At 38.8% G+C, this 17,809-nt stretch overlaps 1 protein-coding gene across 2 annotated transcripts in view; it reads right to left on the bottom strand.

Annotated features, from left to right (window-relative positions):
• Positions 1–17,809, bottom strand: part of LOC120423294 (acyl-CoA Delta-9 desaturase) — a 26,668-nt gene extending 8,859 nt beyond the window's left edge. The window contains exons 1-3 of one of the 2 annotated variants that reach the window (XM_039587057.2): positions 17,342–17,809; positions 5,389–5,683; positions 5,192–5,322 (exon numbers count right to left, since the gene is read on the bottom strand). In XM_039587057.2, the coding sequence (XP_039442991.1) occupies positions 5,192–5,322; positions 5,389–5,644 (387 nt within the window). In that variant the 5' untranslated portion in view covers positions 5,645–5,683; positions 17,342–17,809. Of the gene's footprint in view, positions 1–5,191; positions 5,323–5,388; positions 5,684–17,217; positions 17,241–17,341 lie in introns of those variants that run through there. The other variant, XM_039587058.2, reaches the window with a different exon arrangement.

The raw sequence follows: 17,809 nt of genomic DNA, 5'->3' as shown, positions 1-17,809 counted from the left end.
TCAGACATTCATCAGCACAACACTCGTATGGCTTCAGAAATAAGAGCAGCATCGTTTCTTTTAACAAGCACACAAAATTCATTATTTTATAAAGGTATAAAACTATACAATACATTGCCTAGAGACTTTAAAATTGAAAAGAACTTTGCGGTGTTCAAAAGGAAGACATTTGGTTTTGTAAAAGAAAATGTTGGTATATGATTTGAGTACTAGTTAAGTGTAGATTAAGTCACTTTTTTAATGTATTAATTGTGTGAATATCCGAGGAGGACGTCACTCTAAAACGCACAAAAACGAGCTCGAAAAGCATCAACGCTACTCATCGTGCCGAGTTTTCACATAACGCCACCTCAAAGCAAGTTATCGCAAGTTAACGCGCGTTAAAGCGAGTTAAAGCGGCCAGCGTCTGCTCGACTTTTTAACCAAACCAAATCGATCTTGCAACCTTGCCGTCTTGCCGTCGAGCAGTTTTTGATCGGGTTTGGCAACTCGGTGTGTTTGTTTTGGTTTATTACTGCAGTTTTCGTAAATAAACAAAGCAATCGGTGAGTTTTTTGCCGACTCCGTGACAAAATCGCTGCAGGTTTGTGCCGCTCCGCTGGTGGTCCCACTGGGCAGGAATCGTCACCGTGGCAGGTGGAACCGAAGGTGAACTAGTTCGTGGTACGAGGATATGTATGCCATCCACGATGCCATCGGTGCGGGTCCAGCGAATCCGTTTTTGACGGGGCAGATGCTGGCGCCAAAGATGCTTCAGGGTTTATGGATTTCCAAAGCTACGAGACGCGTTTGATCCGTCGGTGGAGGTAGAACCGAGTGGATATATCTTTGTATGATGACAAAATTAGCAAAAAAAAAATAAATAAATAAAATAAGGTTGATGGACGCGCATGGGCTTAAAAAATAAATAATAATAGCAACATAACAATGAAAACAAGAAGTGAATTAACTAAACAAAATATCTAACAAGATAAATCAGACACTCTGCTATTCCCATGGGCGGGGGTAAGTGGAGGGCCATCATCATCAAATATTAAATAGACACTTTTAGTGAAGTTTTCGGTTGTACATTTTTGCCCGGGGGACCCCTTAGATCCCATTTCCTGGTGATAATTTTATCATATTCGTGTTCCTGAGACAATTTCACTATAGAAACATGCATAAAAATGTTTATTTTGATTCACGAGGATTAATTTTTCAAAATTGATTTAAAAAACCATTTTAAACTCTTTGTGATCGTGAAAAGGGTCATTGTACACAGAAAAATGAGCTTTATCGCTGTAAACAATAATATCAGCAATCTTAGCTTCATTTTAGGACCCAATTTTCTCATTTTCAGAATTTCAGAAATATTGCGCGTATTGAGAAAATATCAGTTTTGGTGATTTTCTTGTAGGGGTCTCTCAAGCTCAAAAACTCCAAGAACTACGCTCTACCCTCACAGGGGACTCAAGCTCAAAAACTCCAAGAATTACGCTCTACCCTCTCAGGGGACTCAAGCTCAAAAACTCCAAAAACTACGCTCTACCCTCACAGGGGACTCAAGCTCAAAAACTCCAGGAACTACACTCTACCCTCACAGGGGACTCAAGCTCAAAAACTCCAGGAACTACGCTCTACCCTCACAGGGGACTCAAGCTCAAAAACTCCAAGAACTACGCTCTACCCTCTCAGGGGACTCAAGCTCAAAAACTCCAAGAACTACGCTCTACCCTCTCAGGGGACTCAAGCTCAAAAACTCCAAGAACTACGCTCTACCCTCTCAGGGGACTCAAGCTCAAAAACTCCAAGAACTACGCTCTACCCTCTCAGGGGACTCAAGCTCAAAAACTCCAAGAACTACGCTCTACCCTCACAGGGGACTCAAGCTCAAAAACTCCAAGAACTACGCTCTACCCTCTTAGGGGACTCAAGCTCAAAAACTCCAAGAACTACGCTCTACCCTCTCAGGGGACTCAAGCTCAAAAACTCCAAGAACTACGCTCTACCCTCACAGGGGACTCAAGCTCAAAAACTCCAGGAACTACACTCTACCCTCACAGGGGACTCAAGCTCAAAAACTCCAGGAACTACGCTCTACCCTCACAGGGGACTCAAGCTCAAAAACTCCAAGAACTACGCTCTACCCTCTCAGGGGACTCAAGCTCAAAAACTCCAAGAACTACGCTCTACCCTCTCAGGGGACTCAAGCTCAAAAACTCCAAGAACTACGCTCTACCCTCACAGGGGACTCAAGCTCAAAAACTCCAGGAACTACGCTCTACCCTCACAGGGGACTCAAGCTCAAAAACTCCAAGAACTACGCTCTACCCTCACAGGGGACTCAAGCTCAAAAACTCCAAGAATTACGCTCTACCCTCTCAGGGGACTCAAGCTCAAAAACTCCAAGAACTACGCTCTACCCTCTCAGGGGACTCAAGCTCAAAAACTCCAAGAACTACGCTCTACCCTCTCAGGGGACTCAAGCTCAAAAACTCCAAGAACTACGCTCTACCCTCACAGGGGACTCAAGCTCAAAAACTCCAAGAATTACGCTCTACCCTCTCAGGGGACTCAAGCTCAAAAACTCCAAGAACTACGCTCTACCCTCTCAGGGGACTCAAGCTCAAAAACTCCAAGAACTACGCTCTACCCTCACAGGGGACTCAAGCTCAAAAACTCCAAGAACTACGCTCTACCCTCTTAGGGGACTCAAGCTCAAAAACTCCAAGAACTACGCTCTACCCTCTCAGGGGACTCAAGCTCAAAAACTCCAAGAACTACGCTCTACCCTCACAGGGGACTCAAGCTCAAAAACTCCAGGAACTACACTCTACCCTCACAGGGGACTCAAGCTCAAAAACTCCAGGAACTACGCTCTACCCTCACAGGGGACTCAAGCTCAAAAACTCCAAGAACTACGCTCTACCCTCTCAGGGGACTCAAGCTCAAAAACTCCAAGAACTACGCTCTACCCTCTCAGGGGACTCAAGCTCAAAAACTCCAAGAACTACGCTCTACCCTCTCAGGGGACTCAAGCTCAAAAACTCCAAGAACTACGCTCTACCCTCACAGGGGACTCAAGCTCAAAAACTCCAGGAACTACGCTCTACCCTCACAGGGGACTCAAGCTTTAAACCCCAAGAATCACGCTCTACCCTCGAAGGGGACTCAACCTCAAGACATCAAGAATTACGCTCTACCCTTGCGTTAATTCATGCTCAAAGTTCAACCATCCACGCTTTACTTTCTCAAAGAACTAGATTTTCATGTTGCTTTTTAAATATCGCTTAATAAATGAAAAAACTCCATAAAATATTCACAAACTTTAACCCTGCTGTAAAAACAACAACAAAACTGAAGAAGAGCGTTGGCTGTACGTTACTCTTCATTACAGCAAGGGGCATATAAAAATCAAAAATTCCACCCAAAATAAATCCAACATCGGCCCGACGATAAATTATATCTACTGTCCATAATCCATAATTAAATCTTCACAAACATTTATCCTACTGTAAAACAACAACAAAACTCAAGAAAAGCATTGGCCGTACGTTACTCTTCATCCCGGCACAGGCTCTCGCAAATAAAAAAATCCATCAAACATCAACCCGACATCAGTCCGACGATAGAGTGTTTACCATACATATTGTTTTTTCAGTATCGCCTGAATAAATGAAAATAGTACATTAAAATTTTTCACAAACATTTATCCTGTCGAAACATAACAACAAATCTCAAGAAAAACATTGGCCGTACGTTACTCATTATTTCAGCACCGGTTCTACAAAAAACCAAAAATCCATCCGACATCAAACCGACATCGGTCCGACACTAGAGTGTTTACTATATTTGATTTCGAGCAAATCCGTCCAACGTTGATCTTTATTTTTACTGTCTTACCTTAGCGGGAATATACTTCCAAACAAATGACGTCTTCATTCCCCATTTATTTTTTTCTTTCAGCTGCTACTGTAAATTTTCCTCTAAAACCACCAAACACAGCAAAAGGAAAAACAAGAATTGCCACTCTGTCATCCCACACAAACATTTCTGCTGCCACCAAGGTCAGAGGCGTCAGACCTTCAACACTGCTGCTACTGCAACCAAACACCGACGCCATCATGGCGACTGCTGTTAGCCACACGGCAAACACATCTCGCCCATCATCAAAACAATGCAACTTGTTAAAAACAAAAAAAAATACTCAATCTTCACTAATTACACTTCACACTTGCAACGGGAGCATTTGCTGCGCCATTGTCGTGACTTTCCCCCGATTTATTCCGCGAATTCCGAATATTTCGAACCAAATAATAAGACACGTCTTTTCATGCCAAAGCAAAACACACGACTGGTTTATTTCTCGTTTGCTCACGCACACATTCTCAACTTCTCTCTCGGCTTGCCTGCTCTCTCATTACACTACATACACTCTCTCTATTCTCACTCTCTCTTCTCTGCCACACTCATTCACTACACATGGGTGCGTTTGTGAAATGCCCTTCGGAATTTCCAGACATAAAAAAATAGTGTATTGTATAGAGTGGTTTAATTGAGATGGTGTATTAGTGAATATGAACAGCGATTGTGAAAATAAAATTTTAAAAGAACAACTCAACTTTTTCATTCATTTGAGAACCTAAATAACAATAAAAAGAAGAAGAAAACCCCCACCCCCAACCTCCCACACTGTAAAAGTTAGTAGAAAATCATATAGTATTCACATTCAAATCAGGCATGGGTTGCGTGAATTGTCTGCAACCTGAACGTGAAATTCTTGTGATGTGGCGTATGATTGTATTGGTACACTTGAAAATTAATACAGCCTTGCCTCCAGAGGTTCACGTAGATTTGGCATGAACATCCATATGGAAAATAATCACCTGTATTTTCATGCAACATTGTGGTGAACAATATTTTGAGTGTGCGTATCTCCGTAATTAACAAACTTAGAGCTTTGAAAATTTGGATTTTTGTTTGTTAGAATGTTTACTTTCGAGAAAAAAATAACAAATATTATTTGGAGAAGGTCACTTTTTTGAAACATGGTCACCCAATCTACCATAGTACACTGCTGTCAAAAAAGGTAAATGTTAGGACCGGATTACCATGCACACGAATAACATTTTTATGTATTTTTAATCAGTAATGCTTGGAAGAAAGTATCAACCTTGAAGAAGGTAGAGAAACGATGAATAATTTTACTCACCTGTCCTGCCATCGTTTGGCACAGCATCAGTACGAACCGCAGCAGCGTGGACGCCTGGTAGGTCTTGTGGGCCCACAGCCTATGGGCTCCCGCAGTGGCACCCAGAATTCCGCATAAGGTTAAAAAAGCCGCTGTTGAAAAAAGGGATGTGTAAAGATTTATTATGACAAACTTGTTAAAAGACTCAACGCGCTTACTGAACACGAGTGTGATGGCCGAGGTGTGCGAAAACAGCACAAAGATCCCGTACACGCCGAGGATGTTCAGGTGGATGTAGAACAGAACCCAGGGCCAGCTGGCTTCCCGCGTGGTGTCACGTGACTTGGGCTGGCTACTGCTGGCGGGGGTCGTCGTCGTCGTTGTCGTCTCGGTTGTGCAACCATTGCTGCTACTGCCAAGGGTCTCACTGTTCCCACTCGAGCCGGTGGGCGTCGTCGTTTCGGCCGATGACATGACTGCCAGGGCGTCGTCACTGTTCAACTTCTTAAAGGTCTGCGAAAAAAGAAGCGGAATTCCAAAATAAATATCACACACCGCCGCAAGTTGATAAAATCGGAAACAAGTTTTTGCACGGCTGCGGCGCGTCTTGCAGACCTTGGCGCTCAAGGTAGGCTGAGCAAGTCGGTGATGGCCAGCGGAGCGGTAATTCCGCGACCGGCTGTAAGTCGCTGAATTGGTGATGAGCACGGTGACAATCGGCGCGGACATTAGCGACGTAATGTAATTAGCCGGGCGCCGGGCCGTTTTGATCCGTTTACCTTGTTGAACAAAAAGGGTAAGATACGCGATTTTCCCAGGGAAAATGAGCAGTTAGACTTCGAGTATTGCATGGGGTTGCGAGACATTTAGAACTTCTAGCAAGTCACCGATTGTTGTTGATGTTCGTTAAGGTACTAACGCCTATAAAGCAATGTTACAAACATAAAGATTTAGGAGGAATAAAAAAAAGTTATGCTGAAGTACTCTTACTTCAACAGCCTGTGGAATGATGCAACCTTATATTTCTAAAACTAACAAAGGAAAGTTAGATAATCGTATGAATAAATTATCAGCTAAGGAACATTTTATGATTTTTTTTTTCGTGAGAAGTTGTTTGATAATATAGTAAGATTATTTCAAAAAGGTTTGTTATGATCTTATTTAAAACTTTGTTAAAAGAAGATGTTCAAAAAATTATAAATATTGCAAGTTCATAATCTAGTTAAGACCAGGTAAGCCGTTTAGCTCAAGTAAGAAGCAGAGATATAGGGAGAGTGGGGAGACTTGATCCCCGGGGACACTTGATCCCAAGCCTGTATCTCGTCAGCATAAGGGTAAAACAATTAGCTTTGTTCTAGAAAGTTGTGCGAAATTGACTAAAACTCATGGTAGAAAACAAAGAAAAAAATTAAAAAATGTTTAGATTGAGTTACACACATTTTTCTAAGAAGTGCTGCAAAAAACTTCCAAGAGATCTTTTTTCTTTGTTTTGATAAGTATAGAAAACACTCAAAAATTATTCAAAAAATATGTTTTATACATGAATTGTTTGATAAACATATCGACTCCAAAACCCTTACGCATTTGACTTTAAATTTATCGTCATACTATTTTTACAATCAATTGTTTAAAAAAGTGCGTTTAGGGAGACTTGATCCCTGAATTTTTACAGTCACTGGAATCAGCCTCAAGATTAAATAATTGGGCTGGGTTTTCGTACATAGTTTTCTTTAGTATAGTTTTATATAACTTACTGCAGTTTGAACCATTTTTCAAAAGTTTTGTAAACAAAAATTACCAGCTTTTGTAAACATGCTCAATTTTGGTCTAAAAAAGAAAATCTGATGTTTTTAAATATTTTGCATGCTAAACATGTTATATTTTGAACACAAACGCACAGGTTTAATGTGAAATTGCTGTAACTTATAGAAAATTAAAAGTTTGGATGAATAAGAAACATTTTGCTTAAGATTTCTTCAAAATGTTGAAAAAGGGATCAAGTTACCCCTAACATTTTTAAAATGCCGGTTTAAAATATTTTTTTAAAGCGCTTGGCATGATTCGAAGAGTTTATCTGATGAAATACCCTTATCAGCCAAAAATAGTTGAATGTTTAAGCTTTCAATTCATGCAAAAAGATCATAGTTTTGTGATAAATTGACAGAGTTATGTGCGATACAAAAAAAGGGGATCAAGTCTCCCCACTCTCCCCTAATCAAATTGCGACTTCTCTGCCAGTAATATTTAAACGCAACAATAACACAGTAGCAGAACACACACAAACACGCGGGTGCGCGAACTTTCAGTTACGCTGAAATGACGCCTTAAATCTTCTACATTTAGCTTTTCTTCGCCGCCACAGAAATCGGTGCATCGGCGATGAGCTTGCACTCTTCGGAGGAGGTCTAGTTAGCATTGACAGTTGGGGGGGGCTAATTAATACTTTGACCTCACTTCCTGCGGGTGGAGCGGCGACGTTGCCTGAAAGTAACAGTAACCGGGTAGCGATAAGTTCTGGGACGCCTTACATAACTGGGCTTGGACGGTGGTGCGTTGTGACTTGGTGGAATATTAAGTATGTAGAGGTCACCGAAACGTTCGGGCTATCGCCAGTACGTGACCCCAGGAATAAATAATTTGAAATACGAGGCTATTTGAATTCTGAATGTTGACTTTGCAGTTACGGCGTTTTTACCAAAGTTTTACGCCTTTTGCAAAAAATCACCGAAGTACTCATTAATTTGATGATATCTTTAGTTCACCCTATCCGGGATAGCAGTGCACGGAAATATTCAAGACATCAGGTGAGCAGCTAGTTGATCCCATTACATTTATTGTGCTATAATAATTGCCCGCATTCATTAACTCTCAATGTGATAATTTGCCTAAACACGCTCATGCTCAACTCAGCAGGCCTTAGGGCTTAAGAGCGGTGGGTAGCGAGTGCTTTGATTTAACTTTGTAACTTCTTGCTTTGGAGATTGGGTTACTGCTGTTGCACAAATTGAATGGTGTTACCCATTGAGCAGAGGTTACATGATCGACACTGGCTGAACGTAATCGGCTCAGTAGTTCTTGCCTTCAATAATTTTACATGAGTAACAGAACATTTGAACTTGAGATTTGAACCACAGACAACAGGCATGTTTTTTTTGTTATTTTTAAATTTGCCTTAAACTTTTTGGGGAAGCTTTTCCTATGATCAAAGAAACCATTTTAAGTCATTGATTCACTCGTACAAGATCCCATATAATTTTGGCAGCTGTCCATACAAAATACATTTTCTGATCGGTTTGGTATCTTTGGTAAAGTTGTAGGTGATGAGGTTGATGGACAATTCAGAAAAAAACGTACACGGAATGTTTTATTGCCGGTTTTTAAATGACTTTTCTCCATAATTCAGGTTCTAGCTTGATGCAGCTCGAGTTCAGTGAACAGCTGCAAGTGTTTGAGGAATGGTTTCTGTAGTCCCATTCCAAGAAACGCTTCTCATTTGCATAATCGCTGAACACGGCCAGGAACTGCAGATGGAATTGGTAATGTCAACTGTGAACATTGAAGATTAAGACAACATGTGACGAGACGATCAAATGGACTGACGCCCAAGATTCCTGATTTGGTGAGTTCTTTCCAGTTTTTGTGAGGGAATACTGAGCTCGATTTTCTAACCATCCGTATTGACCTTTTCTCGTCTATGATTTTCTTTTTTATTAATAGTCAGAATGAAAGCCATCAATGGGGAGGGAGTATCAGGGCAGTAATGGCGGCGACATGCATGGATGTGGATAGTTGAAGACTAAAACTACGTCGCAAAGGGAAAATAGTTTATTTAATGTACAATTCATAAAGATTGTCTGAAATATAGCCAATAAAAGAAAAAGAAACAAGAAAATTGAGGTTTGTTAAGAGGCAGTATTTGTAGATTTTGATCGTTTTGTTCTAAAGGTTGTTAGGATTTGGATGAAACTATCAGCATTTGTTTGTCTAAAACGGGCATTGAAGCTTGATATCAAGTCTTAAAATAGTTTTTATGGCACATTTTGAAGGGCTTGCAAAGACCTTTCGAATGCAACTAAGAGAATTGAAATTGTTGAAGTATAACGAAAATGCGATTTCCAGATTTGTTATGTTTTCTGGACCTCAAACTTCAATCACCGTTTTACCCCGCTTCCCTTTGTCGTAGATGGCTCATATTTGGCATATTTGGCATGAGTCGAAGGCCGTGTTACGCTCCATACAAAAAAAAAGATTTTGTATGACAATTTTGTTACGTGGAGGTTAGGGGGTCCAAAAATCATTTGTTTGCTATAACAAAGAATGAATCAGGCAGAAACACGCGTTCCAAAATATACAGAGATTCTATTCTTGTTGGCCTCGTCGACATTCTAATAAGAAATGTTTGTTTACATGTAAGTTGGGCAACGGTCAGACAGCTGTTTTCAAGCTAACTTTCCTTTTCAGTGTGCGCTTTGATTTGACAGCACAGCCGTAAGCCACGCCCCCTTTTTTCTTTGAATTCCTTGTTAGCTAGCACAGTGTTTTCAATAACATTTGTCCAACTTACTCCGATAACTTGCATCTTTTTCTGGCAAGTTATACAACAGAAAAAAGTGCGCTTTTTCCAGTTCACAGGAGTTGTAGAACAAGTTGTGGTAACGAGGCCTATTGGTTATACAACCAGTTAGGAAATGCGTTTGTCTAGCAAAGTGTGTTGCTTGGGTACGTTATAAAAGAACGCTCCCAAAGCCCCTTTCAGCTGTGTCTGGTATTATTCAAGACACTTTCTCAAAAAGGCACAAAACCACCTCATCTTATCGTATCAACAATCCCTGTCAGGTCAGGGATGGGAATTCAGTAGAGCGTCCAATTTCCTGTCCCGGAAATTCCCGACACCAAATTTCCCGAGAAATTTGTAAATTTCTCGGGAATTTCCGTAATTTAAGTGCAAGATAAAATTTTGTTACCTTTTTGGCACATTTTTTTAAATGAAAAAAAAAATAAAATAGTGAATGAGGTCAACTCAATGAAAAGTTCAATAACAACTTTGGAGATTTTTTAAAAGGTCCAATAAACCAAATTTCCAGTTTTTGCTTTTTGGGTGTAATACCACTGACTAAAGGCGGTTAAAAAAACTCCCAAAAAGCAAAAACTGAAAATTTGGTTTATTGGAGCTTTTCAAAAAAAACTCCAGAACTGTAAATTTTGTCGAACAATGTACTGTTCTTATTGAACATATTAGTTTGTCTAAAAATGTCATGTTAAGGGTGCACAGCAACCGCGGAAGTTTCTGCCACAACTTGATTGTAAAAATGGTCAAACTTTGTTGTAAATAACTTTTAAGACAATACTTTAGGGGATGAATAAAAAATCATATCGATAGTTCCTGTAAGGTTCTTAAGGTCGTTAAGGTTTATTTTAGATGACATAAATTTCTGAAGCATTCACAACTTTGAATAGATCTTGTTTATTTGTTGGACAACAAAAAATTAAAATATTATGGAATGAAAATAAACTATAATAAGTTATAAATTAGTATAACTATTATAATTTTAATTCGTTATTTTTATGCAAAAAATGTCTCAAAGCGGGTTGTGCTAGAAGAATTAGGAATTAGTGTAAAGTTGAATATTTATAATTCACTTGACTGCCCACCATTGAAAATATCGCTAATATCCACTTTTGTCAAAATCGAGATTATCCCTTCAAGTGGTAGAGGACGTTCCACAAACTTGAATTTCTCTAAAATATTGTTTGGTTTTGGCTGACGATGCAAAAACCAAAAGGCTAATATCTCGTTCTCCTTTGAAATAGCCGTGGCGAAGATTTGGTGACAAAAACGCGTTTTTTTCTCGGAATACTTGATTTGGTTTAAGAGGTTAAAATATGATACAATTATTGATCCTTGCACTGTAACTTGGATTTGGCCCGCACTTTGCTCTCGCGACAACAAAAAATCAAAAATCTAGGCAACCGCTCGTTGTTTATTTACATTCCCAGTCGCACCAAACTGGACATTCGCCCTTCAAAGTTGCGAATGGCAGCTGAAAAACAAGCGATAAACTTTGGCTCGCTTTGATCACTTTTGAGGAAATTTTCATTTTCCCAAGCCAGTTTGACAAGTCGCAATAGTGCGAATGATAGCGATAATTTAGTGCAAAGTCCAAGTTAGTGGGAATTGCACAATATCATGTAAACTTATTACAAAAAAAAAATAATTTTAATTATATTTGACATTTGTACGAAACCAACTTATAAATTTTGGGTAGAGGACCCAGTTTTCGCCCTGCTCCAGTTTTCGCCCACCTACTGGATTTAATCAGTATTTAGCAAACTTATATCATTTTTTGGTTGAATTACTTATGCAGGTTTCAATATTCATTCATTTCTAGTACTAATTGAAACTTTCCTAATGAATTGCTATTGTTTATCACGTTTTTATAAACACGTCAAAAAAAGCTTTCTTACCGCCGCCATATTTTTGTCAATTTCGACTACAGCGGGTAATAATGTTTATGAGCGAAAACAACTCATTTTGTCCGAAAATAATGTAAATGAGTAATTCACTGCTTCACTGTATGTCTGAACTTCATGAAAGTCTATCGATTAACCTGTTTTAACCGTTTACCAAAGGTTATTTTAATAAAATATAGTGGGCGATTTCTGGGGTCATGAAAAAACATGCGATCCAATTTTCGCCCAGGGCGAAATCTAGTACTGTGTTTTCAGATTTTATCTAGAACCAGTTTTCGTTTACCATAAAAACTAATCTAATCACAGCGAAATGTGCTTGAAAATATATTTTCAACATTCTAGATTATTTTTAAAAGTTAATTAATCAATTTATTTTATTTCTTTCATTAGGGACCATCCATAAACAACGTGGACACTTCAGGGAGGGGGGAGGGGATGTATGGCGATTGTCCACAATCGATACAAAAAAGTTTTGTAGGGGAGGGGGGGGGGGGAGGAAACAGATTCCCAAAAAAGTGTCCACGTGGTTTATGGATGGTCCCTTAGGGTGTTTTGGTACAAACATATGTTCAAAATTTAACCTAAGCTGAGATATGGGACACCTATTTCAAATGTGGTAAGAGTTTACTGGTACATAGGAGAACAAATCAAGCAGAGGATGGAAAAGCAGTTACACAATATCCTTCAAAATAGCACATGTGCTTTAATATTTTTATTAAGAGGTATTCAAAGTTTTCTATTGAGTCAATTCGGGAGCAAATGACTCATAGGGTTAAAGCTCCCCTAATAAAATCAACAACAACATGGAGCTAATCTCGGAGCTAATTGTAACTATGTGCCCTTATCTTGGGTGAATGGGAAAACATGAGTTCTACCAGGAATTTTGATTTAGTCATATTTTTTAGTGAGAGTACAGAGAACCTCAAAATTAGTAGGATATCTGTTAAAAAAAACTCCTAGGGTTTTATGACCTTCAATTTATTTTGCGATAAAATATGTGCACATCAATGAAATTGAGCTTCGGGAATATGTTGTGTATCAATAGGAGACCATATTTGCTTAGCTTTGGGCCATAATTTCATTTAATTAATTTCTTGATTTTTGTCGTGGGCGAAAACTGGTTCCAAGGGTGGGCGAAAATTGGATTTAGGGGGGCGAAAATAGGCACTTCAGAGCACTTTATTAAAACGCAAAATTTTAACGAAAATAAACTTGTTTATGATAAAAACCTTGTGGAAGCTTAAAATCAAATAGTTTATCAACGTTCCACAACAAATAGAACCAAAAAACATTAACTGTCACTAATTTCTCGACAAATTTCCAGGATTCCCACTATAAAGTGGGCGATTTTTGGGTCCTTTACCCTATTTTCTTTGAAGTTTTGTTTGTTTATGCAAGCAGTCAAGTCATTAGTTGATCCTCACTCTTATTTTAACTATAGCTATTGCTATTCTATACAATTTTGTTGCAAAATAATAATCAGAACCAGGATCACATAAATTTTCAATAAATTTCAAATTTTCCAGGAAATTTGTTGAAAATTTGAGAATCTGGCAACCCTGTCTCAAGTAATGGCCACTTAGGTGATATTTATGTACTTCTTTGAAGCCGGATCTCACTTAAATGTATTTAAACTATGTCCGGATTTCGTTGTTACGTTACATCCCACGCACATTTAATTTTACAAATTCCTCTGATATCGATCATATTACCAAGCAATTTACATTCGATTTGAATAACGAGTTATAAACAAGTCGCACTCGCTTATTCATTGACAATATCGTAGCACAGTTTGTAGCACCTTTCTTACGGAACTTTTGTATGAAAACTTTTCGCACCAAACTACAAACACCTTATTTCTTCAAGGTGACACCAAATACTCAACAGCTTTGAAGAAAAATGCTTGATTACAAGCAGTAATTTTCGGTGCTTCATCTGTGAAGTCTTCGATATGGCGCAATATTTGAACAACTGGTTGACGCGCACTTTTGAGAGCCCCAATATTGCTTTGAAAATTTCTCACTTCAAAGCTGGATTTGTTTGCCGTTAGCACATGTCACGAAAATTAACACCTGCGCCCGATGGCTGCGCTATCGCTGACCATCGCCCATTTGGGGTCCGTCAACTACATGTACAACAGGAAAGCAACGGCACTTAAAACTTGAAGCGAAGGTTTTCTCTCGTACGAGTCAAGGTTAGAACTGTGTGTTTGATTTTACGACATCTTTGTCGAAGTCGCAAGAATTGTTCGACTAGCTGGGCACTGCCGAGGGTTCTTTGGCTAATTAGGCACGACTAACCATCGGAGAAGCTGATCGAAATCCGTGATCATCACCCTCAGAAGGCTACAAGTAATGACTCTAGTCGAATTGAATTCATGCTCTGATAAATGTGAGCTGATTTTCGTGCAATTGCTTGGGTTTACTGAGTGCCATAATTTTTCGCAAAAATCCATCTTAACATCTGACGAGCTGTGCAATAAAGCCAATTTCATGCGGTACACCCCCTATCACATAAATACAACGGCAATGAAAGTTTAAGCCATGTGCCGATCATTTCAGTTTCAACTGACTCAGGGCGACTTCATTCCGCGAGCAGGCGTGGAACCCGCTCTTTTAACGCAGAAAATTCTTCGCACTCAAGGTCATAGATTCAAGTTCATTCCGGATAGGTTCCCGGTTCTACGGCGTGTGGTCGATGCACTTTTTCTGAACCGGTTCCGAGATCCCTTTCACTTGCAATTCTTGCACACTGCAGTTTTGTCCCTGAAACGCGGAAATTTACAGTTTTGTTGTTTTTCTTCACTGCAGTTGTTTTGGTTTGTTTTGGGTTTAGCGTGGCAATAACAACTTCAGTGTTCGGTTAAGAATTGTATTTAAGCTGCCTTGTGGTTTTCGTTCTCGTGCCTAGTGAAGATTCTGTGAAGTGCATCTATCGCAGTGATTGTACCTATTGGCCATTAGGCGTTCCCTTGACTTGTAAATGGATGATTGATGAAATTAAATGAGAGATTTAACCGCGTACAATTCGCTATGACGGATGTGCAAATAGTTACTTGGCTAAGGTAACTTGAAACTGTTTTGTTTTCCCGAGCTACGAAACTCATTGACGTGGTTAATAGCTTCTAGGGTTGTTGTCACAACTTGAAGAAGGGGTTGTTATTATCTTGAAGAAGGGTACGTTATTACAATGGTCAGGGTATTCTGGAGATAACTTGCTAAGCTGTGAAAGAGTTAGTGCAAAAAATTTAAATAACAAGCCGTACTTTTCCTATTTTAATAAAAATGCGTTTTAAATGCATTTACACTAGTTCAGTTGTTTTGAAATCATAACTTTTCAAAAAAAGTAAAATTTGACGAAACAAAAATTTTACCGAAAATACAAGTTTTTTTTTGCGGTAACGTCCTGATTCGAATTCCTGGACGCTTCGAAACCCGGACACCTCGTCTTTTTTATCATTTATTTGGATATAAGTTTGCATTATGGATGTCAAATCTGTGTAATTTGATGAATTCTAACATCAACTTTCATTTAAAGTTTGTTTGAACGCTGTTGTTAATTCCAAAACAAATAAATAAAATAAAATTATAAGTGTACCAAAAATGCGAAACATTTCATTGAAATATTTCATTGGCATCCGAATCACTGACATTTCAGTCCAAATTTGTGCGATTCATAAGCAAAATCGAGTGTCCGGAATTCGAAGCAAAAGTGGCCGGATTTCGAATCAGCTTTTATCGGTGTTCGGGATTCGAAGCACAACAATTCATTCTAATTTTCAAATTCTGATGAAAAATTGTTAGAAAAGACATATTTGGCATGAATATTTCTACATTTCCAACTTATTACATTATATTTTGCCAGCTATAACAAAACAGCAATTCCCCACGAAAACAGCATGATTCGAAAAAAAAGTTCTCCGATCGGACTCAAAACTTTTCTGGAGGTTCCTTGGCCGAAATAATTAGACCCGTATTTTTTTTGTTTGGCCATTAGGGTGACCTACGCCGTGTTAGGGTGGTCCAAAAAGTGGCAATTTTCGTCGATTTTCGCAAAAACCACTTTAAAAATCTATCTCCGCGCCATTTCATCCGATTTTAGCTGTCCTAGATGCAAAAGAAAGGTGATTAGTTCGGCTTTTTGGTAAAAATAGTAAGAAGTTTCAAAAATCTAGCTAAACATTTGAAAAGATCGTATGAAAACTTAAAATGCTGTTTTGAAGGTCTTGGGACCAAAGAGCCTATGTCAAAAATATTTTTATCGGATTCCTCGGAAAATTTCACATAACATATCAAAAAATGGTGGAGTTATGTTTTCACTACTCTGAGATACGATTTTTTGAAAATAAAAACTGGGTTTTTCGACGCCCCACGCGCAAAAATGGGAAAATGACGAAAACGGGAAAAAATCGACTTTTTTCACTAAAATTGCGATAACTTTCAGCGATGACATGTTTGTACCAAAAGTTGCGTTTTTCATTTTTTTTGATAAATTATGTGAAATTTTCCGAAGAATCCGATAAAATCATTTTCAGACATAGGCTCTTTGGTCCCGAGACCTTCAAAACTGCATTTTAACTTTTCATACGACATTTTCAAATGTTTAGCTAGATTTTTGAAACTTCTTACTATTTTTCCCAAATAGCAAACTAATCACCTTTCTTTTGCATTTAGGACAGCTAAAATCGAATGAAATGGCGCGGAGATATGATTTTTTGAAAAAAGTGGTTTTTGCGAAAATCGACGAAAATTGCCATTTTTTGGACCACCCTAACACGGCGTAGGTCACCCTAATGGCCAAACAAAAAATACGGGTCTAATGATTTCGGCCAAGGAACCTCCAGAAAATTTTTGAGCCCGATCGGAGAACTTTTTTTCGAATCATGCTGTTTTCGTGGGGAATTGGGTCCTAAAATGAAGCTTAGATTGCTGATATTATTGTTTACAGCGATAAAGCTTATTTTTCTGAGTACAATGAACCTTTGTACGACCACAAAGAGTTTAAAATGGATTTTTAAATCAATTTTGAAAAATTAACCTCTCGGTCCTTCTTGACAGAAAAGTTCCTACTTGACAGCTCGTTCCAAGGGGACCATAGTTGATCCATCGAAAAAATGTTGTCTAGTCAAAAAAAAATTTTGCATTAAAATGAAAAAAAGTGATCAGAAATTGTTTTTAATCGTGTTATTTACCGTTGTACATAAAAATTGACATAGGGCTTTAGTACCCAATTGCTGAAAAATGATATGCTTATAAGTGTCCGGATTTCGAATCATGACGTTACTGTACATAGAACTTTTTTAAAAATTCAGAAAAATCAAAAGAGGCTCCATTGCGTCAAAATTGCATTTTCTCAAAGGGAAAAATTTTTGCCGTGAAATTTCCTACATGCTGCATGCATACGTTTTATTGGAAAAACTTTAAAAAATGCGAAAAGTTTCAATGAGGAGCAAATTTAAATTATGCTGATCAACTTTTACTTTCAATATTACACATACAAATGGCCATGGATGCAAACTTCATTATGTCACATTTACATTTAAATTCTTTTTTGCCAAAAATTCTGCTGCCACTGACCTGCCACAGTTGAGGGTGCCCTACCCGAACGAAAGACCGGTTCGTCGAGCGATGACCAAGAAATGTTGATATTGAAATCAAAAATTAATTTATTCACCTCTCAGTCGTGCTCATCTGGGCTTACCTGTTGTTTATTACAAGGCAATAGTGTCGTCTGGGTCCAGTTCCAAGAAGCTGCGACGATCGCACGTGCTTTTTTCTGGTTCTAATTAATGATCCCCTTTGCACAAGGGTTATTTTGTTCTGGTCACAAAAGAAATAATGTGGGCAACTCCGTGACAAAAGTTTCTTTCAAAACTTCGCTGTGCGCCAATTTCGAGCTTTTTAAATGTATCTTAAATACTCAAATTTCACTCAACTTATACCACACTCTATTTTTCTCACAAACACACACACTTTTATCAAAGACAAATCACAATCACAAAGTGGTACTCGACGATGTCCATCCGGTTTCCGGTTTCTCCAGAAGCGATCCGGCTTTCGATCCGCGAATAGTTGTGGAAGAAGCTCCTCCGACGTCCGTTCGGCGCGAGTGTTCGAGTTCGAATAAGCCGTCCGATAAGCGCAAACCGCGCAGCAAGGCCTAGGTCGG

This window comes from Culex pipiens, chromosome 1 (genome assembly GCF_016801865.2).
Source record: "Culex pipiens pallens isolate TS chromosome 1, TS_CPP_V2, whole genome shotgun sequence".
NCBI classification, from domain to species: domain Eukaryota; kingdom Metazoa; phylum Arthropoda; class Insecta; order Diptera; family Culicidae; genus Culex; species Culex pipiens.
This window is presented reverse-complemented; position numbering and strand designations above follow the sequence as displayed.